General features: G+C 41.5%; 2 protein-coding genes across 3 annotated transcripts; both read left to right on the forward strand.

The window, feature by feature from the left end:
- Positions 1 to 4,760: 4,760 nt before the first annotated feature.
- On the forward strand, positions 4,761 to 7,216 carry LOC121798223 (primary amine oxidase-like). Its single transcript, XM_042197126.1, has 5 exons — positions 4,761 to 5,562; positions 5,640 to 6,024; positions 6,088 to 6,201; positions 6,293 to 6,831; positions 6,944 to 7,216. Exons 1-5 carry the CDS (start codon positions 4,808 to 4,810, stop codon positions 7,149 to 7,151), a joined length of 2,001 nt encoding a protein of 666 aa, XP_042053060.1. The 5' UTR covers positions 4,761 to 4,807; the 3' UTR covers positions 7,152 to 7,216.
- Positions 7,217 to 8,551: 1,335 nt separating this feature from the next.
- Positions 8,552 to 10,982, forward strand: LOC121799691 (primary amine oxidase 1-like). 2 transcript variants are annotated; one of them, XM_042199139.1, is made up of 4 exons: positions 8,552 to 9,781; positions 9,867 to 9,980; positions 10,061 to 10,605; positions 10,686 to 10,982. In XM_042199139.1, exons 1-4 carry the CDS (start codon positions 8,681 to 8,683, stop codon positions 10,843 to 10,845), a joined length of 1,920 nt encoding a protein of 639 aa, XP_042055073.1. In that variant the 5' UTR covers positions 8,552 to 8,680; the 3' UTR covers positions 10,846 to 10,982. The 2 variants fall into 2 exon arrangements, with proteins under 2 accessions (XP_042055073.1, XP_042055074.1); XM_042199140.1 differs by having other exon boundaries at positions 9,867 to 9,974.
- Positions 10,983 to 11,599: the final 617 nt, after the last annotated feature.

Here is an 11,599-nt window from a genome sequence, read left to right on the forward strand (position 1 = left end):
GGGGGTATCGGGGATGCAACCCGGGATGCAGATAATGTCGGGGTGGGCAGCTGGGATGCAGATGATGCCAGGGTGGCAACCGGGGATGCAGCTTGGGATGCAGGGGACGCCGGGAGGGGGGGACAATGTCTATCGCCCCAGTTTTGATTTTTTGACTGCTTCTTCGTACACATCGACCCCATCGGAGACGCAGTTCACTGGGTGTGAGACTTTCTCCTTAGAGGAGTTGAGAATAGATCTCGAGGATGCAGACACTCCTGTTCAAACGGGGGAGTAGGGCGGGGTCGGGGCGCACCAAAGAAGAAGAAGGGCAAGGGGAAGGGCAAAAGGGTGGTCGGCGAGTAGTCGCAGACGGCTGATGATGACAGCCCGACACGGAGGAAGTGGACGGATGCGGAGAACGTCGCGCTGTCCAAGGCTTGGGTGAGTGTTTGCGATGATCCCCTTCATTCGAACAATCAAAGGATCATCAACTTGTGGGCTAAAATATCAGCAGCCTACAAGGCATTTTGCCCGGAGGGGAGGCCACACAGCGGGGAGGAGTGCCGGAAGGGGTAGGACCGAATCAGGGCTGCGGTCTCTCGATTTTCGGGCTTGTACACCAACTCCTTCCGCATGCAGACCAGTGGCCAAACTGACGAGGACTGCAAGAGGATAGCGGAGAAAGACTTTCCCGTGCCCGGGCTTTATAAGGAGTTCACCTACTGGAACTGCTATGAGGTCCTGATGGACTCCGAGAAGTTTCGGGCAGGTGTCGATGCTGGCTGGCCGAAGAAGCAGCGATTGAACTATGCCGGTGATTACAGCGGCAGCAGCGTCGGTTCCCACGACCTCCCCGAGGATGTTCAGGAGTTCCCATCCCCTCCATCGTCGTTTACTCGCCGCACTCGCCCGGTTGGGCAAAGGCGGGCGCAACGGGTAGCGAGGGGGGTCGCCCGGGGGTACCAGGAGGTCCAGTCGGCATCCCCCCTGTTGGCTCGTCGCCAACCGAGCTCGCCTTCTTCGCGCGTCAACAAACGCGAGCTCAGATGCACAAGATCTTAGTTGAATGGAGGGCGACAACCGACCCCTTGGAGAAGAGGTTTCTTCACTCAATGCTCGAGAGTATGCGGGTCGATTTGGATGCCGCCGCGGCACAGTTGGGGGGCTCAGACGCGGGCTCAGATGCCGCAGAGGTGGGGGTCCCGGATAGCGGGGACAACGGCGGCGACGACGGCGACGGCCACGAGGAGTGAGGCGGAGGCGGGGGCGGGGGCTCGTGTGTGGAAGAGGGGTTTTTTTAAATTAATGTAATTTTTTTTATATTAATTTATATTTTTTTGTAATTAATGTACTTTTAAAAATTTTACTATTATTATTGAATTTTTCCGTATCTGTATCGTAAATTTAATTCCGTATTTTGTGTGATTGTTAATTATTTGTTTTTTATAATTTTGTTTATTGTGGCTAGCCTATTGCTTGTCCAGTTGCTTGTCCTGATGATGTGGCAGGAGGAGTTTTTAGTGCTGATGATGTGGCAGGAGGAGTTGTGGCTAGCCTATGGCTGGCCTATGGCTAGCCTAAAACCATTGTGGATGCTTTAATGAACTGGATGAACGAAGGAATTAAGATGTAGTATCTTTAATCTCAACCATTAAAATTTAAATCGAATGATCAATATTTAGTCCATAGTTCTATACTAAACAATTGTTAAAATTTAAATCTAATGATCAATATTTAGTCTCTAGTTCTATACTAAGAGCATCCACAACGGTGTCCTTACCGACGGACGCGTCCGTGCCGTCGGCAAGGACAGACCCTGTCCGCCGCTGTGCTCTTGCCGACGGCAGGGCGCTGCTCTATACATAGAGCATGTCCGTGCCAACGGCAAGAGCACGAGACGGCGGCGTGACATGCTCTGATTAGCCCGTTGGTTTATCATTTTTTATTACTTTTTTTAAAAAAAAATCAAAAAAATCTGAAAAATTCAAATTTAATAAAAAAATATTTTCCCACTTTTAATTTATTTTTTTATTATTTTAACCCAAAAATTCATACTTTCATCTATAAATACTCTCATTTCAAACACAAAAAAATGACACTATACCAAACAACTCCCCCAATCTCAATTTTTAGGATTTTAATTATGTAATTTTAAATTTTTAGGATTTTAATTATGTAATTTTTATTTTCTTTTAATTTGTAATAGTATTCCGGATAATTTTAATGCATTTTAATATTGTGGAAACGTTTTTATTTAAATTGAATAATAGAATGGTGAGACCCTTGAGCATGTCCTTGCGGAAGAGCACGGATGTGGGTGTTATGTTCTTGCTAAGACCAGAGAGTAAAAAAGTAATAAAGTGGATCCGAGCCCATATTCATACTCGTTGGTAAGAGCACGGATGGGGATGCTCTAAAGAATTGTTGTCCTGATAGTAGTAAATGATAAATATACTACTCCAACATAACGCTTGACGCTTTACCAGGCAAATCATTTGTTTCCCAATAAATAAGTGGTTTTCTTTTTCACCAACTATATACTACTATATTTAGAAAAATAGTCGTCTCTATTTGCAAAGTCTTCTTTTTTGTTTCCCAATAAATAATAACAGAAGAATAATAAGGTGGTTTTCTTTTTCACCAACTATATACTATATTTAGAAAAATAGTCGTCTCTATTTGCAAAGTCTTTTTTTTTAATTAACTCCTATATAAAGGAGAAAATTACAAATAAACTCCTATACTATAGAAATGAGGAAATTATAACTGATGTCAAGAGGGCTCGAACTCGGCACCTCATACAATAATGTCTAAGCTCTTTGCCGCTAGAACAACCAACAACATAAAATTCTCTACTCAAAAATCATCACCTGACCTCCATAACCTGAACCAGAGCCAAAAAATGGTGCTAAGAGCATCCACATCCGTGCTCTTGCCAACGAGCACGGATGTGGGCCCGGACCCACTTTTACTCCCTGCTCTTAGGCAAGAGTACAACACCCACGTCCGTGCTCTTCAGCAAGGACAAGCTCAAGGGTCCCACCATTCTATTATTCAATTTAAATAAAAACATTTTCACAATATTAAAATGCATTAAAAATAACCGGAATAATATTACAAATTATAAAATAATTAAAAATTACATAATTAAAATCCTAAAAGCGTTTTAAACAAGCGTTTCAACATAAACAAGCGTTTTGACAATATACAAGCGTTTTAAACCTAAAAGTATTCAACATAAACAAGCCCAGTAGCAAGTTGTCGGATGACACACGTACACTTCTGTAACGCCGAGAGACTTTGCCGACCGGCTGCGTCTGTACTTGTTTGAAAGTATTCAACACGGGCGGACAATGTGTTGACAATACGCATAAACAAGCGTTTTGACATGCGAAAACGGCGCCGAAAGTAATCTTCCGGAAACCGCGGCTAGTCGAAAAAATAGTCGGCAACGAACCTTTCGTTGGCTCCCTCCCGGTCACAATGGATGTATCGGCGAGTTGATCTAGTTGGTTGAGGAGGAGGGGTGGGGGTATTCGCTGCGACATAGGTTTCATAGGCAGCACGATGTTGTTCATAGTATTCTTGTTCTTCGCGCTCCGCTTCCACAATGAGATGGGTGAAATCCATTTGAGGGTTTGAGTGAGAGAGGAAGATGTAGATATAAGTTGTATGAAAAAATATGAATGAGAGATGAATGGGAGATGATTTGATGTGAAAAATGGATGATGAATGTGTGTATTTATAGATGATTTTGGGGATAATAAAAATAAAAATAAAATCCAGAAAAACGGTAAAACAACAGCCAGATTTTTGGGCTTCTAAAAATATTTTTTTTAATTTTTGGTATTATTTTCGATTTTTTTAAAAAAAATTTGAATTTCCAACGGAAATGTCATTGTCTAATCAGAACGCACCACGTCAGCTGCTCGCTGGCACGGGCGTGCTCGATGCATCGAGCAGCGCCGCGCCAGTGGCAAGAGCACAGCGGCGGACAGCGGTGCCGTACCGCTGGCACGGATGGACGGACAACGTCCTGCTCACCGCTGTGGATGCTCTAATAAGCAAGCTTGTTAGGTTCGAAACACATATCATTCATCGAGGGACCGAAATGTACCCTGATTTCATCAATTATATTATGTCAAGATAGGGCATGAGTGTTAGAAACACAAATTTTGTCTATTTATAAAAATGTTGCCAATTATTACTATGTTAATGTTAGCGTTGATGTGTTAAAAAATATTATTTATTTATAAGAACTGACATTTTGTTTGAAAATATGAATAATATATTACTATAAGATAATTAAGAAAAATCCAACTTTCATAAATTTTTAATTGATTTTTAAAATTAGCAAGACAATTAGTGTATATTTTTTACGACAATTAGTGTATATTTTTAGAATTCGACTAAATTTTACTGTACTACAATTTTTACGACAATTAGTGTATATTTTTTTTGAACAAAATCTATTGGATATCTAAAGTATGATTACAATTTACAATTGGTTAGTTTATTCTCTTTTATGATAAGTTTATTGAAAAAAAAGAGATGAAAATATGGAAATTTTATCGTACCACTTTATCAGTTTGTTTTATCATGTACCCCATATGATGAAATATAATGATAATGATAATTGATAATGATAAATATAGTACTCCATATTCCCTTACCAGCGCATCACATGTTTCCCAAAATATTAAAAGAATAATAATAAGGTCGTTTTCTTTTCACCAACTATACTATATTTCCATTTCCAACAATATAAAATTCTCCACTTGAAAATCATCACCTGACCTCCATACCCTCAAACACAGCCAAAAAAATGGTTCCATCACTGAAATATGTCATCTTCTTCTTCATCATCTTGTTTCAATCCCAAATCGGCATTTCATTTTCATCCCAAGATAGCCATCACCCTCTGAACTCCCTAACTCCGTTGGAGCTAAGTGAAGTCGGATCCATCGTGAAAAGCCACTGCAACGGCAACGTGAGCTTCCACTACGTAGGCCTAGATGAGCCGAACAAGTCTCACATCCTACGCTGGATATCCAACCCCCACTCGGCCCCACCCCGCCGCGTGTTAGTCCTTGCTCGCATCCACGGCGCCACCCATGAAATCATCGTTGACCTTTCCCGGAGCTCGGTGGTTTCTGACCGGCTCTACCAAGGAAACGGCTACCCTCTATTGAATATAGAGGAGCAAGTGGCTGCGAGCAGCCTCGCGACGTCGTATCCGCCTTTTGTCGCTTCGATTGAGAAGAGAGGGCTGAAGATGGAGGAATTGGTGTGCATGAGCTTTAGTGTGGGCTGGTTTGGAGAGGAGAAGAGTAGGAGAATGGTGAGAGTTATGTGTTACTATTTGGACGGGACGGTTAATATGTACATGAGGCCTGTTGAGGGCATCACCGTGGCCGTTGATCTCGATCGGATGGAGATCATTGGCTTTCGTGACCGCGTTGTGGTTCCCGTCCCTAAAGCTCAGGGGACAGACTACACAGGCTCCACTCCATCTGATGCTGATGATGAAGATAAGGATGCACCACTTTGCCATTTCACTTTCGATGGACATGTTTTGAGGTAAAAAATTGGATTCACCATTCTTGCATTAGTACTACTATCTATTGATTCATTGTATAATTGTTGAAATGGTGTAGATGGGGAGGTTGGGAGATGCATGTGTCGTTCGACATGAGAGCCGGTCTGGTGATATCAATGGCGTCGATTTACGATGGTGAAAGGGATGAGCAGCGCATAGTGATGTACAGGGGATTTTTGTCTGAGTTGTTCATACCATACATGGACTTGACAGAGGAGTGGTACTACCGGACTTTCTTTGACTCGGGTGAGCTTGGATTCGGAGTCTCTGCTGTGCCGCTTGTGCCTTTGAAGGACTGCCCCAAAAATGCGGTGTTCGTCGATGCCTACTTCACCTCAGGAGATGGGATGCCTGCGCGAACCTCTAACGCCTTCTGCATTTTCGAGAAGCACGCAGGAGATGTCATGTGGCGCCACACCGAGTTTGGAATACTTGGCAAAACGGCAAGTCATTTGTCGTCTCACTCTTCATGTTTTGGACTTGTCAATTGACTTTCATGCTTGCAGATAACGGAGGTCAGGCCCGAGTCCAGCCTCGTTGTTAGAATGGTATCGGCTGTCGGGAACTATGACTACATTGTGGATTGGGAGTTCAAGCAAACGGGTATCATTAGAGTCACTGTGAGTAACATTCTTGCCTCTTTATGTTGTTGATTATAGAGTATCAAGATGGATGATTTGATTGCATTTGCATTTGCATTTGTGGGAGTAGGTTGGGATGACAGGCCTACTTGAAGTGAAGGGATCAGTTTACACACACAAGGATCAGATGCATGAGGAAGTATATGGGACAATATTAGCAGAGAACACAATAGGGGTGAACCATGATCATTTCTTGATCTTCAATCTTGATCTCGACGTTGATGGCGAAGAAAACTCCTTGATCAAGACTGACCTCAAGACGTCTCGCGTGAGCAGAGACGTATCTCTGAGGAGGAGCTACTGGAGGGCCGAGAGTGAAGCAGCCAAAACTGAATCTGATGCAAGAATCAGGCTTGGCTCAGGAGCAACAATGGTGTCTGTGGTGAACCCAAGCAAAAAGACTAAGATAGGAAACAATGTGGGCTACAAGCTGGTACCAGGATCAGTAGCCGGAGCCCTTTTATCAGACGACGACTATGCACAAATCCGAGGAGCGTTCACTAAGTATAACGTGTGGGTTACACCTTACAACAAGACTGAGAAATGGGCTGGAGGGTTGTGCACTGATCGAAGCCATGGAGATGACAGTTTGGCTACTTGGACCAAAAGGTACATATATTATACTTATCAGTATCATACTATGTAATATCAATTGAAATGAAATTTTTTAGGACTTCTAATAATTTTCACTCTTTTTATTTGGCCATATAATATAATGCAGAGATAGGGAAATTGAGAACAAAGACATTGTGCTGTGGTACACTTTAGGTTTCCACCACGTGCCATGCCAGGAAGATTTTCCGATCATGCCAACGTTGACTGAGTCGTTCGAGCTCCGGCCATCCAACTTTTTCGAGCACAATCCTACGCTCTACAAGCAAGAGATGGGAATGAAAATTCATGCTGACTCAAACTTCTCAGTTCAGTAGTGTCTTTATCCAAATTTGCCTCTACTTTATAGATGGATCAAATGAGATATCAATTCTTGCTTTTATATAAGTAGCTACTTATCAAATTTAAAAGTTGATTGGTGGGATTATATCAAAAGGGTTTGGTGTCGAGGTCAATATGGTAGCAAAGTTGGATTAAATATAAACAAATATCAACATGAAAGAAATAGATAATTTCTAGTTTGGAGATAATTAAGAATTAAACAAGTGCACAACATTAAAGCAGAATCATAAATACGTTGACTTGATTTCTATGTCTCAGTTCCTTTTGTTTCATATGATTAATTCATTTATCAATATTGCGTTTTTTGTGTATACATATTTTTGACACAATTCTAAGATAATTACGAACTAAAACTCATAAAAATTTGTATATATGGAATTCTTAAGTTTATGAGACTAAAGAGTTTCGTCATTTGATTCTCTTTTTATTTTATTAATTTTTGGAGGTGTGAACAAACCTTGCAAAATTTGATAGTGAAAGGAACTTTGTTTAGTTATACACGTTTTCATTTTTATTTGTCGCCATCCCTTACACAAAACTCCATCTTCACTTGATTAGTTGGTAACGATATTTAACTAATCCAAATCGCTTTTTCTTTACAATCCCTTTATGTTTAATAATTTGTCTTAATTTGAGTAATGTGTTACACATGACATAACCGGCTAGTTGTTTTGTTTTGTTGTTGCTGATGATGATGATAAAGGTGTAGTTGATGCAATTGTTTAGGTTCGCGTGTTTCCACGAAATGAGATAGCAATGCAAGAGAGAAAAAGAATATTATGACGAAATACTATCCCTGCTTTCAATCTATATTTCTAAAGTAATATAGTAGGAAATTCTTTTATGATTATTTTGATTTGTTTGGTCATTTATTCCAAAGGTATTATAAGCAAATTTCAAATGTTTTAGTTAAAGCTAGCAAAATTATATATTCCCTCGTCCTTTAAAAATAGACCTCATTTGTCATTTTAGGATGTCCCACACTCTACACGGAGCAAGAAATGGAAGTAAAAAATCATGCTGGCTCAAACTTCTCAGTTCAGTAGTGTCTTTGTCCAAATTTGCCTCTACTTTTGAGATGGATCAAATGAGATTCCAAATTCTTGCTTTTATATATGTAGCTACTTTTCAAATTTAAAAGTTGATTGTTTATATCAAAAGGGGCTGGTGGGATTATTCAAAAGTTTACAGCAGCCAGAGATGAAACGTAATGAACAAATAGTTCTCAATTTCTCAAATGAAAAGCAGAAAATCAAGTAAACTTAGCCCTCAAAGCAAGTCACAAACTTTACTAGATAATCCTCATTTAATTTTTACAGATATGTTTTGCTTTGGAGCAAAGAAAAGCTGACATCTAGTAGCATGGAATGCCAAGGCTAAAATCTCGGATCAATCACTGAAGTAAAAAGAAATTATGTATACAATATCCCCATTCTTGAAAACCATAAATGTTAACAGTGATTGAATCTTGAACCAAACAAATTCACATCCATTTCTTGATGCCATGACACTCCTTCTCTCACTTGTTTCTGCATTCTTTCTCTTCATATCATCATCTCTATGCCACCCTTTAGACCCTCTCACTCCTCAAGAAATCCACACAGTCCAGCTCAGCATCCAAACATCCCATTCTTCCTCATCTCCTAACATAACCTTCCACTATGTTGATGTGGATGAGCCAGAGAAGCATCATGTCCTAAAATGGTCGTCTTCAAACAGGCACCACGCACCATTCCCCACTCGTAGAGCTAAGGCAGTGGTTCGTGTGGGTGGCAAAACACATGAGCTTATCGTAGACTTGATCACGGGCTCAATTGTCTCCGACCAAGTCTACAAAGGATATGGCTACCCTCCATTCACATTTGAAGAGTTTTTCAAGGCTATCAGGCTATCTTTGAAGCATCCCTCGTTTCAAAATTCGATCTTGAGACGAGGGCTTGACTTATCGGAGGTGTCATGCCTGCCCCTCACAGTAGGCTGGTTTGGAGAGGCTGCAAAAAGAAGAGTTGTTAAGGTCACATGCTTTTACAGAAATGGGACATCAAATATTTGGGCTAGGCCAATTCAAGGCATAAGTCTTCTAGTAGATGTTGAGGAAAACAGAGTTTTGAGCTATTCAGATAGACCAAGAGAACCTTTGCCTAAAGCTGAAGGCACTGATTTTCAAAGGCAGAGGCCTAGCCCTGTTTCTTGCAGTGGGAACAACAACAAGATAACCATCACAGGGAATAGTGTGAAGTGGGCTAGTTGGGAGTTTCACGTGGCGTTTAATGCACGGGCGGGCCACATCATATCAACGGCTAGTGTGTTTGGCAGGCGCGTTCTTTACAGGGGCCACGTGTCAGAGACGTTTGTCCCGTATATGGATCCAACCCAAGAATGGTATGACAGGACCTTCATGGATGTGGGGGAGTTCGGGTTTGGTAGGTCAGCTAGTAGCCTTGTCCCGGGCATGGACTGCCCGGCCGGGGCTGTGTACCTGGATGGACACATGGCAGGCACAGATGGGAGCGCGCAGATGGTGCCGCGTGCCATCTGCATTTTCGAGCTCTACACTGGGAATGTGGCTTGGAGGCACACAGAAGTTGGTGTCCCTGGAAAAGTGGTACACATGTGAAACTTAATTTATGTATTGATGGTTTTATTAAAACAGTTTTAATTGTTTTAAATTGAGTTGGTTATGATTGTAGATCACAAGTGGAGAGGCTGAGGTGAATCTGGTTGTTAGAATGGTGGCAACTGTGGGAAACTATGACTACATTCTTGATTGGGAGTTCAAGAAAAGTGGATCTATCAAAGTAGGAGTAAGTATACGTGTTATGTCTACTCTTGTTTCAACTTAGAAGATCTTTTTTTTGAATACATTTCTCTCATCTCATGACAGGTAAGCTTAACAGGAGTCTTAGAAATGAAGGCTACAAAATACAGAAATAGTGAAGAAATAAGGAGAGATATAATGTATGGCAACTTGGTAGCAGAAAACTTGGTGGGAAACTACCATGATCACTTCATAACATACTATCTAGACATGGACATTGATGGTGAAGCTAACTCAGTAGTTAAGTCCGAGCTACGAAGAAAGCGGACAAAGGCAGGCGAGAGATCGCGTAGGAAGAGCTACTGGACAGCAGTTAAGGAGACTGTGAAAAGAGAAGGCAAGGGAAGGTTTGAAGTAGGATCGAAGGCGGTGGACATTTACATCACGAATCCGAACATGAAGACGAAGATCGGGAACGAGGTGAGCTACAGGCTGATCAGTGGAAAAGCGGCGGTGTCATTGTTGGCTGATGATGACTACCCGCAGAGAAGGGCAGCTTACACAAAGTATCAAGTGTGGGTGACTCGGTACAACAGGTCGGAGAGATGGGCCGGAGGGTTCTATGCCGATAGGAGCCGTGGAGATGATGGCTTGGCTGTTTGGAGCCGTAGGTTAGTTTACAAAATTCAAATTTGTAGCTACATTGATTATTGTACATAGTTACTAACATGTTGTTGTTGGGATTGTGTAGGAATTTGGGAATTGTGAACACAGACTTGGTGGTGTGGTATACACTTGGATTTCATCACACACCAATTCAAGAAGATTTTCCCGTTATGCCTACTCTCTATGATTATTTTGAGCTCAGACCTGCCAATTTTTTCGATTCCAATCCCTTGTTGCAATCTTAATTTTTTCTCATCTTCTTTTTACTCCAAGCTTTTGATTTTGAGATATTGTCATCACCATCGTAGTCAGTCCTAGACTTACTAGTATAATACGAGTTTTGTATATTGATGAAAGTGGTGATAATTTTTTTTATGTTAAATCTTATTGAATTGATCTACGTCAAAACTCGGCATCATATAATTCAATAAATCTAATTCATATCATTTAGTATTTGCGTCTCCACGTTAACATTCAGCGTGACAAGATCGAAATATGAGTTTTGGGAATTTTTAAATTTTGTTAAAAATGTTGCGTATAAAAACGTTACTACTAGCATTTTGTTATTCTGAATCCAAACTTGATATTATGACCAGACAAATAAGATGTTTCGAATATTTCTCCTCGAATAATATGAGCATTTGAGCATGTAATTATTGAATTACACTAAGAGCATCCACTACGCGTCCCGCGCGCGGCTCGCGTTCCGTCCCGGAGGGATGGTTCCGTCGCAGGACGTGTTGCAACGTTCGTCTCGTACCGAGCCCATCCCCAGCCCGTCCCGTAGCCCGTAGCCGCGAGACAAGGGACGCGCCGTCCCGACACACGCCCGGGCGACGTGTCGCGCCCCCGATGCATGCGTGACGCCCACTCGCTGGCCCGCGAGTGGGCGTCGTCACGGATGACGCAATAATTCGCTTTTTTTTTAATTCGAATTTTAATAAAAAAAAATTTTATTTTTCAAACGGCAATGTTACCGTTAATTTTTATTTTCTTTTT

Source organism: Salvia splendens, chromosome 4 (genome assembly GCF_004379255.2).
Source record: "Salvia splendens isolate huo1 chromosome 4, SspV2, whole genome shotgun sequence".
Taxonomy (NCBI): domain Eukaryota; kingdom Viridiplantae; phylum Streptophyta; class Magnoliopsida; order Lamiales; family Lamiaceae; genus Salvia; species Salvia splendens.